This window comes from Colletotrichum karsti, assembly GCF_011947395.1.
Source record: "Colletotrichum karsti strain CkLH20 chromosome Unknown Scaffold8, whole genome shotgun sequence".
Taxonomy (NCBI): domain Eukaryota; kingdom Fungi; phylum Ascomycota; class Sordariomycetes; order Glomerellales; family Glomerellaceae; genus Colletotrichum; species Colletotrichum karsti.
Genome location: NW_024065908.1, coordinates 1,096,744 through 1,113,371, shown reverse-complemented (window position 1 = coordinate 1,113,371; position 16,628 = coordinate 1,096,744). Strand labels below are relative to the sequence as shown.

Genomic DNA, 16,628 nt, shown 5'->3' with positions numbered 1-16,628 from the left:
GTAAAAAAGGCTCAGAGGAAGATACCCCATGTAACATAAGGCATACATGTCCATATGTAGACATATTGAATTTGGTCGAAGAAATCTATAGACTCAGTCAATTGAGCCAAACTCCAACAGAACCTGCACCAGATCGCTGGTTTTAACCGCTCTTCCGTCTAGGCCAATAACTCCAGACATCCCTAATCACACACGTACATTACAATATCTTTCTCATCAAAGGGGCTCGCCCGGCCCCTAATCTTCGTCGGAATCGTACTTGCCCTGGTAATCTCCCAGCAAGATGTCATCAACCGCGAGTCCCGACGTGTTGTTCCTAAGCCATTCGGTCTCGACTCGGAAGAAGATCCACACCCATCTTCGGAACACCTCAAGAGACTGAAGCAAGAAAATGGAGCTCTCAAAATCTGTGAACTTGTCCAAGTTCGCACTCAGCTTGACAGTCCACGTGCATCGTAGCATCAAGTCCATCACAATGACGCCGTAGTAGATGATAGGCTGCTGGAATACGAGTCGTCGGCGCAGTCCAAAAGGATGTTCAGGGTTGTTACGTTCGCGCGCCGATGAGAAGAGCGTCAAGTCCCAATCCTTGGCCACATCCCAGTACCACGAGTAGAAAGAATTGACCATCACTGCGACCAACCACGCTCTGTTCAGGCCGGGCGCGGGTTTGTCGGTCGGCACACTTCTTTGCAGTGCGCTGAGTATAATGACGGGGAACGCCGTCGCATACTTGCCAGCGTTGGCCAGATGCTGTCCTCCCCAACCGACCGACTCCTTGTAGGGCGCGTTTCGTACTCGCAGATATTCGATGATACACTGGCGGAATCGGATGGCGAAAGGTACAGCCATGATGAGGGGTACAAGAACCGTGCCACCGCAGTTGCGGTCTGGTCGTGCGGTAGACGAACCAGACGGGGTGAAGAACATGCAGAGGACGACGTAGAGGTCTCCCAAGATCTTCGAGTAACTCGTCAACACATCGGCAAGCAGGATGTCCCCAAACTTGCCATCCTGAGCTTGCGCCAGGCCTCCGATGCTCACGCGCTTCAGTGTCGCGAGAAACCGCGACCGTCCGCCGTGGGAGAAGCTGCGAATCGGAACGAAGAATATGGCTGCGAGGGCGACGAAGTAGGTCATCGGTAGCCAGTCATACTCGATGACGAGGGAGGGGGTGTGGCGGGTGAAGATCCAGAACGTCGAGATCGAGAGGAAGAAGACGGTGGAGAGGACGGTCGCAAGGCGGTACGTCGAGAGGTGGTGCGCCGCTTCTGTCGGGGAGGATCGAGTAGGGTATCGAATCAAGGTCGGCACGTCGATTTTGACCTTGTGAAGGTAGTGGAGGTTGGCACCCCAGCCCCAAACGGCTATCCTATTATCAGCTTCGTTTCTTGATCACGGTTTGTTGGCGACCTACCCAGTACAATAATGAAGCCAATGCGATAGGGAAGAGGAAAAGTCAAGCTGAAGGAGTCGAGCTCCGACTCGACTTTCGGATCACCGTCCATGGCGTTTGGTGAGAAAGAGAAAAGGCATCGAAAAACGGGAAGGAAGGGCGGGCTCTAGGGAGCCAAAAGTAGATCAAAAGGAACGACGGGAACTCAAGAAAACTTCATACGTCTTGAAAAAAAAATGGTTCTCCTCGGTGGGAAGTGTATCACGAGGGCTTCAACTCCGAGCTGAGGGAGAGAGACTGCGCCGTGTCCAGTTCAGGAGTAGAATTGTCCCCCGGCTTATCTTATCGTGGCACATGGTCCGTGCAGATGAGATCTTACGTACCTCTGCTGGATGACGTCCACTCAATTAATTAGCGTTGGGTAATCATTTGCTATGTGCAACAACTTAATTTCAATCTAATTTTGACTCGTCAACGACGATTGAAGCTGTTGAATGATGCCCAGTCTTTCCAGAACTGAAACCGCTCCTGGATTTAACACAGTCTGCCATGTCTCAGGTATTGAGCTGGAGTAACAACAGGCGCAAAAGATGTTCCATACAGGCGTGGGATACGCAATGTGGAGGAGCTTCACCGAGGCTCACCGACGCTTACCAAGCTGTCAACCCCCATCTCGATCCTGCATGATAACCCTCCAGATCGGCGGTGGCTGCTGGCTTGGAGAGCCTTTCTGACCACCATTTCAATGGCTGATGGGACTTCGGTTCTTCTAGAAAACGCCCGTTGACCTGCGGGGTACTGGCATATCGGCCATTCAAGTGAACCGAGTCGCATACACTGCATTTGCCTTGCAGAAGTCTGCACATGGCTAGCAAACCAACTTGCATGGTATAAAGAGGCGGGTTTTTGTCCTGTCTACTGGGTCACTCGAACTTGGTTCCAACAACTAAAATTATTGGGAAACAAGTTGTTGTTTGCTGTTTCCAGCAATGTTCCGAAAGCACATCCCGAAATATGTCATCGCCTCAGTGTCCATCTCACTCGGTGGGCTGGCGAATGGCCTCGACACCGGTTCCATCGGTGCCATCATGGCAATGTCCCAGTTCGAGAAGTCAATCGGCTCCCTGAGTCCCTTTCTTGTCGGTTTCACCGTCTCGCTCATCATGCTGACGGGCGCGGTCCCGTCCATGCTCACGGGTCATCTCGCAGACAAGTTCGGTCGGTTGAAAATGAACCTCGCCGGCGCTGTTCTATTCGGAATCGGAGTGCTGCTGCAAGGAAGCGCCTATACTCTACCTCACTTCCTCTTCGGCCGGGCCCTGGCGGGTCTCGGCGAGGGTGTGTTCTTGGGCAACATGAGTGTCTACATCTGTGAGATTGCCCCCGCCAAATCAAGAGGAACGCTGGCTGGGCTGCCGCAATTCATGTCGACGGCGGGGGTCTGCCTTGGTTACTTTGTCGCGTACGGCACCGTCTACGTTGACTCGAGCTTGGCATGGCGATTGCCATACGTTGTCCAGGGCGTCTGTGCTGTCATGTTCAGCCTGACCTGCCTCGTCCTACCCGAGTCACCGAGATGGCTGCTGCTTCATGGTAGAAGAGCGGATGCTATGCGTGCTCTGGAGAGGCTCGAGTTCTCCACGGCCGAAGCTGAGAGAGACTTCCTATCCTCATCACAATCAGAGCAGCGCCTAAGTTTGTCGCATTGGCAAAGCTTCACACTCTTGTTCAGAAGAGGCTATCGCGCGAGAACGGTCTTGGCTCTCTTCATCCTCGGAATGGTTCAACTGTCTGGAATTGATGGCGTTATATACGTAAGACTACCCCATCACCATTCTCCAGTCACATGCTAAGACTACCTATACAGTACGCACCCATTTTGTTCTCACGAGCTGGACTTCCCGGGGAAACGGCTGCCTTCTTGGCCTCGGGGCTATCCGCGATTCTAATGCTGGCCATTTCCGTCCCTGCATTCTTGTTCGCTGACAAGTGGGGTCGACGAACTTCGGCCATCTCGGGAGGAGTAGGTCTCACAAGCTGCATGCTCTTGATGGGCATATTGTACGCGGCTGGGGTTGTCCACCCCTACGGCGCTGCCCGATGGATCGTCATCGTGTCTGTCTTCACGTTTGGCCTTACATACTGCGCAACGTGGGGCATTGTCGGCAAGATATATGCGAGCGAGATCCAGCCAGGCAACACTCGAGCCGCGGCAAACTGCCTCGCCACTGGCGTTAGCTTTGTAGGTCCCAATCCTTGTGACACAGTTCGACCGGGTCTTACTAATAAACGAACCTAGCTCTGCAACTGGCTTGTTGCTATGATTACGCCCATTCTCCTCGACAAGTCCGCGTTCGGAGCGTACTTCCTCTTTGGCGGTCTGGCCTTTGGAACAACCGCCGTTCTCGCAGCTTACATGCCTGAGACGCGCGGCCGGTCATTGGAGAACATTCAAGAAGCCTTCCATCGCCCTCCGTTGAAGGGCTTGGGCCATTATCTACAACGGCTGAAGCCCCGTCACCACGGCGTTGTCCGGGCTCAAGACTCCACAGGGTCCGGTGTGGAGCTTGACTCCCGGAGGTCTGGCGTCTCTCCCACAACAAGTGTAGCCGATGCTACCACGAGTGGTCTGCGGCTTGACGTTTCAACGGCGTGAGAACCCTGGACTTATTCTGCGTGAACACTGGTGACACCCGGGTTCACCGCACGAACATAGGAATCGGATAAATTGGGAATAAGCGTTCTGTCAGACAAGGACTACTGAATGGAAGTTGGCCTACAAATCTGTACTCAGTAAACCCAGAAAGATATCGATGAAGGGAGAAAAATAAAGCTAGACATCAAGTCCATAGAGATCTATGACCCATATCTCGAGGCCCTCAACAAAGCGACAAGCAGCGGTATCAGGCAATATCATGAAGGGCTTCTTCCATGAGCTAGCATCTGAATGCATAATACGTCAACCGCGTGTGATACTGAGCTCTATCTTCTAGTCGTTGCTGGAGCCACCAGCTAAAAGTCCTGCGAAGAGCTCTCGCAGAACCTTGGCGCTCTTCTTGGGGTACCTCGTCCTCCCGTTCTTGAAGTCAACATACGTCACTCCAAACCGGACCCGATACCCGTCAGCCCACTCAAAGTTGTCCAGAAAGCTCCAAGCCATATACATCCTCACATCAACGCTATCCTCCACCCTCGCCTTCACAAGCGCGTCAACGTGCGCACGGTAAAATTCGCACCTGAAGTCGTCCTCCAACGCTTCCTCCAACGGCAAATCATCCTCCCCCTTGACGCTGGTCCCATTCTCAGCCACATAGATCTTGCAGTGACCGTACCTGTCGCTGATGAAGTTCAAAAGCTTCCGGAGACCATCCGGATGAGACCGCAGCCAGGGACTCTCCGTCTCGGGACCAATGGACTCTCCCTTGCTGTTCTCCTGGAGCCGTTCAACATTCCCGCTGTAGTCTTCAGGGGTAGGCGGAGCGTCTCGGTGCTTCACGAAAGCGGAGGTGTAGTAGTCGAGGCCGAAGAAGTCGTTGCTTCCCTTGACGAGGTCGACCTCTTCGGGTGTGAAGGAAGGCAAACGGTTTCCTAGCTGGTCTCTCATCGACTGCGGATAATGGCCGTGGTATATAGGGTCGGCGAACCACGGCAGGCCAAAGTCGAGAAAGCGGTCTCTGGCATGGTGATCCCGTTCGTCATCGGAGTCCCAAGGTTCGCCCCATTCACCTGGAGGGTAGTCAGCTTCTCTGGCTCAAACGTTTGCCTCACCAGTGAATAATATCACGAACCATAGAGAGTGATGCCTATCTCACCACCGTCCTCTTCTTGGAACTCTTCCCTGTAGATCTTGACAGCCGTCGCATGCGCCAAGAGCAGGCTGTGACCCACGATCCAGCACTCGCGACTACTGTCTCCTTCTTCCGAGACAGATCTGTCACTGGACCTGCCAGGCGCATGTATGCCCTTGTTGTAGCCGTTGATGGCTATCTGCAGTGGCTCAGTGATGGTCATCCAGATCTTGACCTTGGACCCGAGCGAGGTGAACATGAGCCTGGCATAGCGGGCAAAGTCGGCGACGAATTCATGCTTGTTCAAGGGGCCTCCGTATCTTTCGTGAAGGGCTTGCGGAGGATCCCACTGATGAAGCGTGACGACGGGCTGGATACCGGCTGCGACGAGTTGGTCGACGAGATCAATGTAGTATCGCAACCCCTTTTCGTTGACGGGGTCGTCGCGGCCTCCCGACGGAATGACTCTTGACCTGTGATTCAGATGAACGTTTGTTCGGAAATTCCGTACTTGTTGCCATCAATGCTTACCAAGAAACAGAAAACCTGTAGGCTTTGACGTTGTAAGACTTGAGCAGGGCGATATCTTCTGTGGTCCGATGATAAGTGTCGCAGGCGAACTCTCCGGAAGAACCGTCTGCAATTTTGCCGGACTTCTCGCAGAAGACGTCCCAGGTAGAAAGACCTCTTCTATCTTCTTCGACGGCACCCTCGACTTGGTAGCTTGCGGTGCCGAAGCCCCAGATGAAGTCTTTAGGTAGTGTTGGATACATTTCTGTGGTCGACGAAAGTCTTGCTTGGGTTTGCACAGGTTACTGAGAATAACCAGTCTCAAAATTAACTTACATTTGGATGATTTCCAACGAAAGATTGTAATTCAAAGCATGATAAAAACGTATTTAAATAATCGAGCAAGATACATATTCCCGCCGGAAAGGATCCTCACCGTGTATGATCAGCACTCCCAGGAAGAAGTCGGAGTTGCGTTAAGGAGGCACCCCGCCCCCTCAATTCCTCCGTATTATGATCATAGAAACTTCGACCCATTTGAGCCTGTGGCCAAGTTTCGAATCACCGAATATCTGAATCAATAGGCTTGTCTAACTGTTCCGGCGGGTGTGTGAGGAGCTCCGGCGTTGCTCGATTCAGCAAGTTTTTCCGGTGGAAGCAGTGACATTGGGAAACAAGATTTGAATTGATACTGAATACTTGTAATCTTTGAGTAGCTTCTTCCGCTTGTATTGACTTGCCCAGAAGCTGTTAAGGAGGTATAAGACGACATATACCTTTCCAATACCATCAATAGGCTTTGAGGCTGACTACCGCTAAATGCCATTCTCCAAGGAACAGAGACATCATACTGTTATGTCCTATACCTTGGCCTCGATGGCCTCAAGCCCGTTCTTCACAACCCGCTCAATAACATCAGCCGTCTCCGAGACCTGCGATAAAAACGGCGAGTGCGAAGACTTAAAAGTAACCTTCAGCGCATCCGGTCCCAACGCCTGCGACATCATCTCCTGAGCAAAGAACGGGATCGCCTGGTCGTCCTCGCAGGCGAGGTATGCGCAGGGAATGTCGTGCCACGGCTCGTACGTCACGCCCTCCTCGAAGGACTTGGTGGTTGTGTGCTGGAGAATCTCAAGGCAGCTGGCCGTGATTTCAGGGGCGACGTCCGCGTAGAACACCTCCTCGGGATTCTCGACGAGGATCTTGCCGTCCTGAAATTTTTGAGGTTAGAAATTTCAGAGTTCTATCAGAGAGTTTGTCTTCGGGACAAGCTCGGGATCCTACCTCGATTCTCATCCACGACTGTTTCTCGTTCCTGGTCAAGTTCCAGATACTGGCTCCAACCGGAGCAACGAACGCAGCCACGTACAGCATCACAATGACGCCGCCGGTATTGCCCTCTGCGGCGCGCTGCTTGTATCCGAGACCCTTCACGGCCTCGGCACCGACGACGCCGCCGTACGAATGCGCGACGAGGACAACTTGTCTGCCCTGGTCCGCGAGCTCCTCTATGACCGCACGAGCGGAGGCGGCATCGTCATACATGCCCTTCGTCGGAGGCTCGGAACCGACCGACACATTCGTCGTGGCTCTGGTTTCCCATCCTCTCCGATGCAGCTCCTCCCGGATCACCTTGAAGCATTCCGGAGAGTGCCATGCTCCGGGCGTAAGCACGATGACGGGCTTGGAAGACATAGTTGTGGGTTATATGGCGAGGTTGTTGAACGTCTTGAAATCGAGTTGGTAGATAGCAGTTGTCCTCGGGAAAATGCTTGTGGAAGATTGCTTGCGGGATGGGCTCAGTGGGAATCTTCGTGATTAAGATCACAGGGTCTTGTGGTAATTTTATATAAGATCAAAGTCCGAGTTGACAAATCAACAATTCTCTGCTCCTGTATTCATAATCCATAAAATCTGAGGGTACAGTCAGACCTAAGGTAAGCACTTAACCGAACGTAGACCCCTGAAAGGCTCCAGTCGTAAACTCACGCACGAATAAGAAGCATTTGCTTCCAATAATGCGGTGTTGCTTGAAGAACGCTGAAGGTTTGCCAGGGTCCACGAGTGGGTCGTTGCGTCGTGGGTTGTGGGCTGACGGGCTCTTAAGATCCAACACCATGTGAATAGCTTCAGGCTACCGCGAAGTGTGGGAAGCTAAGGCAATATGTGGTGTGCCTGGTTTAAGTGGCAGGCCATTGCGAGAAAGTCACGGCCTAGATCTAACATGAAAGCGGGTATTGGTGTCTAAGCTCCAGACTACGAATCAAGCTTAACCGGGAAGACGGCTAGCTTGGATCATGTAAATGTGAGTAAGCTTCTTAGGGCTGATTCTGTCAGCCGCCGGATCTGAAGCTCAGATCTTTGGGCTGAGCTTTCTTCTGACAGCCCAACACAAAGTTCATTACATGAGTTGATGCTGGGCTACCCGCTTGAACGGTGGTGGACAGCAGACTCGGCGATGTAAGAAGGCTTCTCGACAACAGAATCTCAGGATACACTGCTTCATTTCTTTGGTCAGGACATGATCGTGGATGTGATACTATAGGCTCCATTTGACTGCAACATCGGACGTCATCGTCGGATAGCACGTCAGTCGAGAGTCTGCGCGAGGACATGTCCGTGGGTGCACCGACAGGGCTTCCTCGTCCTGCGGGGGGCATCCGGTCCCAACAAAAGTCAGAAGTAGAGCAGAAGAGAATGAGGCAAGAGGGTTGCCATATCTTGTCATTGAGCACAATGAAAGAGAAGGAGTCTGAGTACATGATAAGTTCGGACGCAGCCAGTGGCTCTACCAAAGTTGAGTCGCGAGCTTCCCTGGTCCCCAACATCCCAGAACATACTGGCAGAAGAGGCACGTCAACGACCATCCAGGACGACTATGACCTTCCAATCGTGATGAAGATGGCCGTCAAAAACGACAACGCATCTCCAGCCGCATGAGACCCCCACTTTGGGCGTGGGATGTGTTGTTGACATGTGCAAACCATCGTGAACTCACCCTGCACACCACGATGGCTGGGAGGTGGATCTCCAAAGGACATTTCAACCAGAACGGAAATATCGCCGCGTGCTTTTTGTAATGTAAAAAAGCAAGAATACGTACCTCTTCGGCCTGGAGACGGCAGACCTGCGGACCTGGCCGGCCCTTCGCCGCGTTTCAAGCGGCCGGCCACCTACCCACCTTCCGCATATGGCGTTGCAACAGGCCAAAAAAAAGTTCCTATCTCAACCATTCTTTTGAGGAAGGCAACTTGGCAACTCTGTTTTCTTCATATTGTACAAGAATTATCAAAGATCACGAAAGAGTTGCATAAATTCCAAATCATCAATTTCGACCACCGTCTTGCGCCATGGAAGCACAACGACGACAGGACTGCCCGGCATCATGATACCCAAATTACAGCATTAAGCAGGATCTCATCGCAAGAAAACATATTTCACTATGTGAGTAACGACTCAACATCCATAGTGAACATGCCTGTAACTGATTATCAGATCCTCCAGATGAGTTGCACTACAGCTGCTGTCGTCATTCTTGGCATCAGGGTCCTCTTTAGGAAGTCGAGCACATGGAGATAATGCCGTAACACCTAGCTGTACGTCTGCCATGGTCACCGTCCTTTTGCATCGGAGGCTCACACTGGAACGAGAATAGTGGCCACGACCACGGCCTCGAGGGCAGCTCTCGCCAGCCCGTCGTTGACCCCCTTTCTTCATCAGTGTGCATGTTAAAGCGGGCTTAGACATGCACCAAGGCCCCGAAGTCGACCTTGTTATCACGACAGACGTAGTATTCGAGAGCGGAAGGCATCTGGGATCGACTCTTTGCAGATGGCCTTCCGCAAGAAGTTGAAGATCGACCTGGAGTGTTGAGGAAGGCCGGCAGTTTCGATGGCTGTATCGTCTGGCTTGGAGTTGACAGCTTGAAGACAGCTTGAAAAGGGATATATAAGACACCCTGAGTTGAGTTCGGATACAACTGAGTCTGTATACTGTCAGCATCTTTCTGAGCATATCAAGCTTACGGTACAAGATACTGAGCCTTTCATCATGACTTCACAAGACGAGAAGAGTGTCTCGATGGAGAGCCCGCAAGGCAAACCTGAAGAGAAGAGTGTCGTCAAATCCGAGGGCGTCTTGTCTCCCTCAACAGTGGCATCAACCTCGGAGACGTCTCGCTCTACCTCACCATCAGACCGCTGGAAACTTCCAGACCAGACCGGCAGCGAGTTCAGTCGCAAGTTCCGGTGTAAGTGCTGAATTCCACCCAACACACCAAGAACGATACTCACACATGTCCACAGACAAGTACGCCTCTTCATACAGAAAGACCTTCGCAACAATCTTCACAATCAACCTCGCCGTCTTCGTCGCCCTCGTCGCCCAAGCCGACGGCAACCCCAGACCAAAGACTGTCGGCAACGCCGCCTCCGCAAACCTCATGACCTCCCTCCTCTTCCGCCAGGAAGAATGGGTCAACCTGGTCTACGAGATCTTCACACTCGTCCCGCACTCCTGGCCCCTCTCCGTCCGCAAGCGCCTCGCAAAGGTCTTCCACTACGGCGGCTGCCACAGCGGCGCCGGCACCGCCGCCGTCGTCTGGTACATCCTCTACACCGTCCTGGTGACCAAGGAGTACGTCGCGGACCCCCACAACGACATCAGGGTCGACATGATCTGCAGCTGGGTCCTCGTCGGCATGTTCCTCGTCATCCTCACCTCCGCCCACCCCAACATCCGCCGCCGCTTCCACGACTACTTCGAGGCCTTCCACCGCTTCGCCGGCTGGGTCGCCCTCGCCAACTTCTGGACGCACAACATCTTCGCCGCCCGCGTCACCGCCCGCGAGGACTCCACCACCGTCGGCCGCGTCCTCCTCACATCCCCCAACTTCTGGTTCATCTGCGTCTCGACCTCGTGCTCCGTCGCCTCCTGGTCCCGCCTCCGCCGCGTCAAGGTCTACCCGGAGAAGCTGAGCGACCACGCGACGCGGCTGCACTTCAAGTACCGGACGATGCAGCCCTTCTACGGGCTCAAGATCAGCGACAGGCCGCTGACGGAGTGGCACGCCTTCGCGACGGTGCCGGACGTGGACGCCGAGTCGGGCGAGATCAACGGCTTCAGCATCGTCGTCAGCAACGCGGGCGACTGGACCAAGAAGCAGATCTCCAAGCCCGCGGAGCGCAGGCTCTGGATCCGCGGCGCGCCCCTGCACGGCCTGCTGTACACCTCGCGCGTCTTCCGGCAGATCGTCGTCGTGGCCACGGGGTCGGGCATCGGGCCGTGCCTGTCGCTGCTGTTCGCGGACGTGACGCCGCGGCGGGTCCTCTGGAGCACGAGGAACCCGCAGAAGACTTACGGCGACAAGGTCGTCGCGGCGGTGCGCAAGGCCGACCCGGAGGCCGTCATCTGGAATACGACGGAGCGCGGGCACCCGGACATCGTCCTTGAGACATACAAGCTTGTTCGGGCGTCCAATGCCGAGGCGGTGTATGTGATTTCGAACCCCAAGGTGACCGAGATGGTTGTGTTTGGGATGATGTCGCGAGGAATCCCAGCTTATGGTGCCATCTTTGACTCTTGAGATACTGGCATTGTCTCGTGGGCGGTGTGAAACTGGGTATCTGGATAAGATCAGCAAATTGGTTTACGAAGGAGGATATTTGAGAAATGCTGGACGCTCTTTACGAATGACGTATGACGATAGGTCGTATAAGTGAAGTAGAATTGTTAGACGTAGATCGTTCGTTTTATTCCATAGTCAATTACCAAGACCGACTCTTTTCATCTCCATGCGGACGATGCGATACTCCGGGTGCTGTCAGTGTACGACTCGGTATTCCTCCATGCCATAGCCTATCAAGAATCTAGTCTCATTAGACACAAGGTTAGCAAAGGGCACGTTGATGATCCTGCATGTGTTAAGTCGCGTTAGCTTACTTAGTAAAGGTTCATAAAAGATACCTTTAGTAGAAAGGTTCAGGGGTGTACACACGAAGGACAGTGACGTTCGTTTACATAAATGTCATAACTTCAATTTACCCGCATCCGTAATGCAAAGAGTAGACCTAACGCGCAAGAGGTATATAATCCCAATCCCGAGGGATGTCCCAAAGTATCATTTCATTTGTGAACCCAGAAAAACCTTTTACAACTCATCGTGGTCGTCATCCTTCTTGGCCTCCTTGGTCTCCTTGGCCTTCTCCTTCTTCTCAGACTCGGTGGCAGCAGGAGCGGCCTGGCTCTCCTCGGCGCCCTCCTCCTTGACGGAGACCTCAGCCTTGTACTTGCCGTTCTCCTTGACGAACTCAATGAGGTCCTCAATAGAGCGGGAGCCGGAGTAGGTGACGGCGTCCTTCTTGGCACCGGCGGGGTAGAGCTTGATGGTGGGGAAGCCCTGGATCTCATCGGGAACATCGTTGGTAGTGGCGTCAACCTTGGCGATGACAACCTTGTCCTTGAACTCGGACTTGGCGTAGAGCTCACCAAGCTGGTCGTACTTGGGGGCCAGAGCCTTGCAGTGACCGCACCAGGGAGCGTAGAACTCGATCAAGACATCCTTCTTGTCATCAAGGACAATCTCCTCGTAGTTCTTGGCGACAACGATGGTGACGGGGCCGTCCTGAGACTCAGGGATGGGCTCAGACTTGATGCTGGGCTCGATCTTGCCGCTGGAGAAGTCCTCGACGAACTTGGCGATGCCGTCGTGAGTAATCTTCTTGTCCTGGTCGAAGGGGAACTTCTGGTTCTTAACAGTCTCCTGGATGGCGAACGACGGGAACTTGTCGGTCTTGAGGTTGAGGTTGCCGGCGTGGGCACCGAACGCCTTAGCGTCGATGGTGGCGAAGTTGATCTTGCCGCGGTACTTCTCGGCGATGGGCTTGAGGTCCTTGCCAAGCTCCTCACGCTCCTCGGGGGTCTCGGCGAAGATGTAGGCGAGGGGAATGCCGGCAGACATGTAGCCGGAGTAGGTCTCGGGGCCGACCTCACCGATCAAGGGGGTGGCGGCGGTCTGAGCGAAGGTCTCAATGGCCTCAGCGTCGAACTTGTCAGTGAAGGTGGCCTTGCCCTCGTCGAAAGACTTGTAGAGGACGATGGCGGGGGCCTTGACGCCCTCAGCCTCGGCAACAGCGGCATCGTTGATGCCACCGAAGAGGTAGGTGTCGCGGAGCTTGTCGGCGACCTTGGTGAAGGTCTCGTTGGAGGCCTTGTCAGAGGCGTCGATGTAGGCAACGAGAACGACCTTGTCGGCGGTCTTGAACTCCTCGAGGGTGTCCTTGGTCAGGAGAGAGACGGCAGGCAGGGACTGCTTGACCATGTAGGAAGTGATGGCAGCAGCCTTGCGCTGGCCGGAGTAGGGGGAGACGCTCTCGGGGCCACGGAAGACCTTGAGGGTGGGGTAGCCCTCAACGCCGTACTCCTGGCAGAGGTCGGCCTCCTCAGTGCAGTCGACCTTGACGAGCTTGATGTTCTTCTCCTTGAGGGAGGTGGCGGCCTCCTCGTATTCGGGGGCGAGGGCCTTGCAGTGACCGCACCAGGGAGCGAAGACTGGTGGCGAGGAGTTAGCTTCTGTGGGATCTAAAAGATGTGATGGCAGGAAGGTGCTTACACTCAGCAAGGACAAGGTCGTTGGTCTTGATGAAGTCGTTGAAGTCATCCTTCTTCAACTGGGTGACATCGCTGGCGGAAACCGCGGCAGCGGCGGCCAACAGGCCCATGGCAACGCGCTTGCAGAACATTTTGACCCTGCGGCAGGTGATGTTAGCTTTCTGTGAATGGCGAGTCGGTTGACGACAGATAAAAGAAATGTGGCGAAATGGGCAAGGCAGTCGGCAGCTTCGCGATAGCTGTTGTCTGCGACCGTTTGCTCTGGTGTCGACGATAGTGGGGGGCTTCAGGTGTTGAGCTTGGGATGGCAGAAGGAGGGTCTTACCTTTCTTGACCGGAAGAAATATCCTTGAACAGTGAAGAAAGAAAAATTCACGCTTGAGGAGGAGAGGTGGACAAGTCGAGCTCCAGCGGTTAGTGAATGGGAAAGGCTCTCTCTTAAGTAGGAGGTGGAGGTTCTGGAGAAAGATTTCGGATTTCTAAACCAAGGGCAATTGAGAACAGGTGTCCCTTTTTCCAGGAACCGCAGCAGTCAGCTCATGCATTCACTAAGGCGGCTGCAGTGTCTGTGTGGATTGGCGTATTAGGGGACGCCCCTCCTTTTGGTGTTTAACTTGGTATCGGCAATGTACCTGAAGCATGATGTAACGGCGAAAAGGTCCAAAAGGTACGGATTGGGGGTTTCTCGGTACTTACCCCAACCCATAAGCAACCCGTGCTCTCCCTCCATTGCGTGAGGGGCAAACCGGCCACTCCCTACCTATTCAGGTACTCCCCCAACGTTCTTTTCTGCCCGCTTCAATTGATTGGCGAAACCGACCATTCAGAGTAACCGAATAGGTATCCACATCCAGCTGGCTAGCAGGACCTGGGAGTGCCTTGAGGAATTGGATACCTACCGCGACCGAAGTGCGTGCTGGCTCTCTCTCCCGTTGCCGTGTCCCCCAAAAACTTTAGGACGAATACACGCGCCTACCTTTCAAAGGTCCCGTCACCAGGTTTCGGAAGGAAGAACACCAGAGAACGTCACCATCATGCATCCAATCACACCGCGCCTGCTCTCTCGGGCTTCCACCCGCGCTTTCTCTTCGCGATCTGTTGTTTCCAAGTTCCAGCAGCGATTCCCGGCGCGTCGTGCTTACTCTACCGAACCCCCGAAGAAGCCCTCCGGTGTCAAGTTCTGGCCCTTCCTTGCCGTCGTCGCCGTCGGATCCGGTGCTTACAAGCTTCTTGTTGACCAGAGAGCCGGTGAGTTATAGCAGCCGCCAATTATCGTCCCTAACAATTATGCGTCCTTTATTATGCAACGACCACAGCCCAACGACAGCTGCAACTTCTGTCATCTTCACTTCGAAACCTACCAAGAAAACATCAAGTATACTGATAATCGCTTTCCCTTACAGATATGGCATCCCTCCCAGCCCCCGAAGCTTCCAAGCAGCTCCCCTCCCCTACGAAATCCACCCCGACCTTCTCCCCCGATGAAGTCACCGTCCTCTTTGTCCTCGGCGGCCCCGGCGCCGGCAAGGGCACGCAATGCGCCAAGCTCGTCTCCGACTACGGCTTCACCCACCTCTCGGCCGGTGACCTACTGCGCGCCGAGCAGGACCGCCCCGGCTCCCAGTTCGGCCAGCTGATCAAGGACTACATCAAGGACGGCCTGATCGTGCCCATGGAGGTCACGGTCCAGCTGCTCGAGAACGCCATGACGGCCACCATCAAGGAGTCCGGCAACAAGCGTTTCCTGATCGACGGCTTCCCGCGCAAGATGGACCAGGCCGTCAAGTTCGAGGAGACGGTGTGCCCGGCCAAGCTGGTCCTCTTCTACGACTGCCCCGAGGCCGTCATGGAAAGCCGCCTGCTGGAGCGCGGCAAGACGAGCGGCCGCGCCGACGACAATGCCGAGAGCATTCGCAAGCGTTTCCGCACCTTTGTCGAGACTTCGATGCCGGTCGTCGATTACTTCGAGAAGGAGGGCCGTGTCGTCAAGCTCGATGCCACGCCGTCGCCGACGGATGTGTACGCCAAGACCCGCTCTGAGCTCTCCAAGAGACTCGGATTCTGAGTCTGAGGGCCTGGAGAGACTTTTACACTGGATGTTAGAAGATAGATACCTGCTGATGGAAGACGGTTGTATACATAGAGTTGTACTATTACTAAGTTACCTAAATAAACCAAAAAAGGCTCGGAACATAAAAACATCCTTGCTTGCTAGTTGCACGGTGTTGCTCGAAAGCCGAGTAGAGACCCCCCCTGAAAGTCGGTAGGTAATCATTATCAAGCCAGCCTGGCCTGAGGTGAGCTGAGGAGTTGCGTCACTGCCGAAGGAACGCAAGTAGGTATCCAACTCGCTAAACTACGAATAGACGCCAGCTGCTCGGCAAATTATTCAATACCTCCGTGCCTGTCCTGCTTCCGGGCCGTCTGCCTTAGTAGTGGGTAAGTCGACGCTAAGCTCTGTTGGAGTTGATTGTCAATCAAGTCGACCGCGTGCTTCATCCAAAGACAAACGCTCGAACCCACACTGTTATGCGTGGCCACTGCCATTGCCATGCCTTTGAATGTTGGCTGGGCCCCTATTCTGCACATTCCGCCTTGCGTCTGGGCGGTTTTCTCTGAGACACGCATCGTTGGATGGCACAGCTTCCCCTCAGCCCGTCCCAACTTTGCGCAGTGTGTGTCTCTGGGGGCTTCTTCACCCAGGCCCAGAGACCAAACCAACAGCGCTGACAAAATATGTGTTGAGTTGATTTGTGATCTCGCTGTGTCATCTGCTCTTGCCTTTCTCATTCTATCGCTTACACTCTCCAGACACAACTAACAATGGGCTTCCATGGCTCCGCATCTGTTCGGGGGCAAGCTTTCCTGAGGACACCGTTCCAAAAGCTCTCTGCCTGCCGTTCTGGCCACAAGGTGCATCCATGGACCCATCAATCTTCTGTCTTCGCCTTTAAGGATCCGGTTCTCCACCACCCGCCAAGCTACCCTACCGGCTGGGGGATCCAGCGGCGATGCTACCGTGGAGCTGATCATTGACCGCATCTGGCGCGCTCGCTCACGAGTCCGATGGGACCCTGTGTGAAGGTGGAGGTGGCTTCCGTCCAGCTCTCCAGCTCCAGCCACCCAACATGCCGCGCGACTCTGGGACTTCGATACGTAAAAATCCTCCCAGCCTCACCCGTCGTTCCAGGGTCCAACGGGAAGGCGGCCGGCGTTTGCCTCGCGATGCTGCGCTCTCACTTGTGGACTTTTGTTTGTGTTGGTGGACAGTGGAATACCTGGCCAACTGCAGCTGCGGATCGATGCAAGGCATCCGTCTTCCGGAA

At 54.2% G+C, this 16,628-nt stretch overlaps 7 protein-coding genes across 7 annotated transcripts; 3 read left to right on the top strand and 4 right to left on the bottom strand.

Annotated features, from left to right (window-relative positions):
• Positions 1 to 237: 237 nt before the first annotated feature.
• On the bottom strand, positions 238 to 1,508 carry CkaCkLH20_03457 (putative EXS family protein; the record flags this gene model as incomplete). Its single annotated transcript, XM_038886176.1, has 2 exons — positions 238 to 1,367; positions 1,418 to 1,508. The coding sequence occupies 2 exons, from the start codon at positions 1,506 to 1,508 to the stop codon at positions 238 to 240; spliced, it is 1,221 nt and encodes a 406-aa protein (XP_038748685.1).
• Positions 1,509 to 2,385: 877 nt separating this feature from the next.
• On the top strand, positions 2,386 to 4,052 carry CkaCkLH20_03456 (uncharacterized protein; the record flags this gene model as incomplete). The annotated part of the gene is made up of 3 exons (XM_038886175.1): positions 2,386 to 3,210; positions 3,264 to 3,638; positions 3,696 to 4,052. 3 exons carry the CDS (start codon positions 2,386 to 2,388, stop codon positions 4,050 to 4,052), a joined length of 1,557 nt encoding a protein of 518 aa, XP_038748684.1.
• Positions 4,053 to 4,385: 333 nt separating this feature from the next.
• Positions 4,386 to 5,957, bottom strand: CkaCkLH20_03455 (Beta-glucosidase 1B; the record flags this gene model as incomplete). Its single annotated transcript, XM_038886174.1, has 3 exons — positions 4,386 to 5,122; positions 5,185 to 5,657; positions 5,716 to 5,957. The coding sequence occupies 3 exons, from the start codon at positions 5,955 to 5,957 to the stop codon at positions 4,386 to 4,388; spliced, it is 1,452 nt and encodes a 483-aa protein (XP_038748683.1).
• A 597-nt stretch (positions 5,958 to 6,554) lies between these two features.
• On the bottom strand, positions 6,555 to 7,389 carry CkaCkLH20_03454 (uncharacterized protein; the record flags this gene model as incomplete). Its single annotated transcript, XM_038886173.1, has 2 exons — positions 6,555 to 6,905; positions 6,979 to 7,389. 2 exons carry the CDS (start codon positions 7,387 to 7,389, stop codon positions 6,555 to 6,557), a joined length of 762 nt encoding a protein of 253 aa, XP_038748682.1.
• A 2,355-nt stretch (positions 7,390 to 9,744) lies between these two features.
• CkaCkLH20_03453 (uncharacterized protein) lies at positions 9,745 to 11,278 on the top strand (the record flags this gene model as incomplete). Its single annotated transcript, XM_038886172.1, has 2 exons — positions 9,745 to 9,943; positions 9,999 to 11,278. The coding sequence occupies 2 exons, from the start codon at positions 9,745 to 9,747 to the stop codon at positions 11,276 to 11,278; spliced, it is 1,479 nt and encodes a 492-aa protein (XP_038748681.1).
• A 564-nt stretch (positions 11,279 to 11,842) lies between these two features.
• Positions 11,843 to 13,433, bottom strand: CkaCkLH20_03452 (protein disulfide isomerase; the record flags this gene model as incomplete). Its single annotated transcript, XM_038886171.1, has 2 exons — positions 11,843 to 13,242; positions 13,304 to 13,433. 2 exons carry the CDS (start codon positions 13,431 to 13,433, stop codon positions 11,843 to 11,845), a joined length of 1,530 nt encoding a protein of 509 aa, XP_038748680.1.
• Positions 13,434 to 14,336: 903 nt separating this feature from the next.
• Positions 14,337 to 15,367, top strand: CkaCkLH20_03451 (uridylate kinase; the record flags this gene model as incomplete). Its single annotated transcript, XM_038886170.1, has 2 exons — positions 14,337 to 14,550; positions 14,706 to 15,367. 2 exons carry the CDS (start codon positions 14,337 to 14,339, stop codon positions 15,365 to 15,367), a joined length of 876 nt encoding a protein of 291 aa, XP_038748679.1.
• Between the last annotated feature and the right edge of the window lie 1,261 nt (positions 15,368 to 16,628).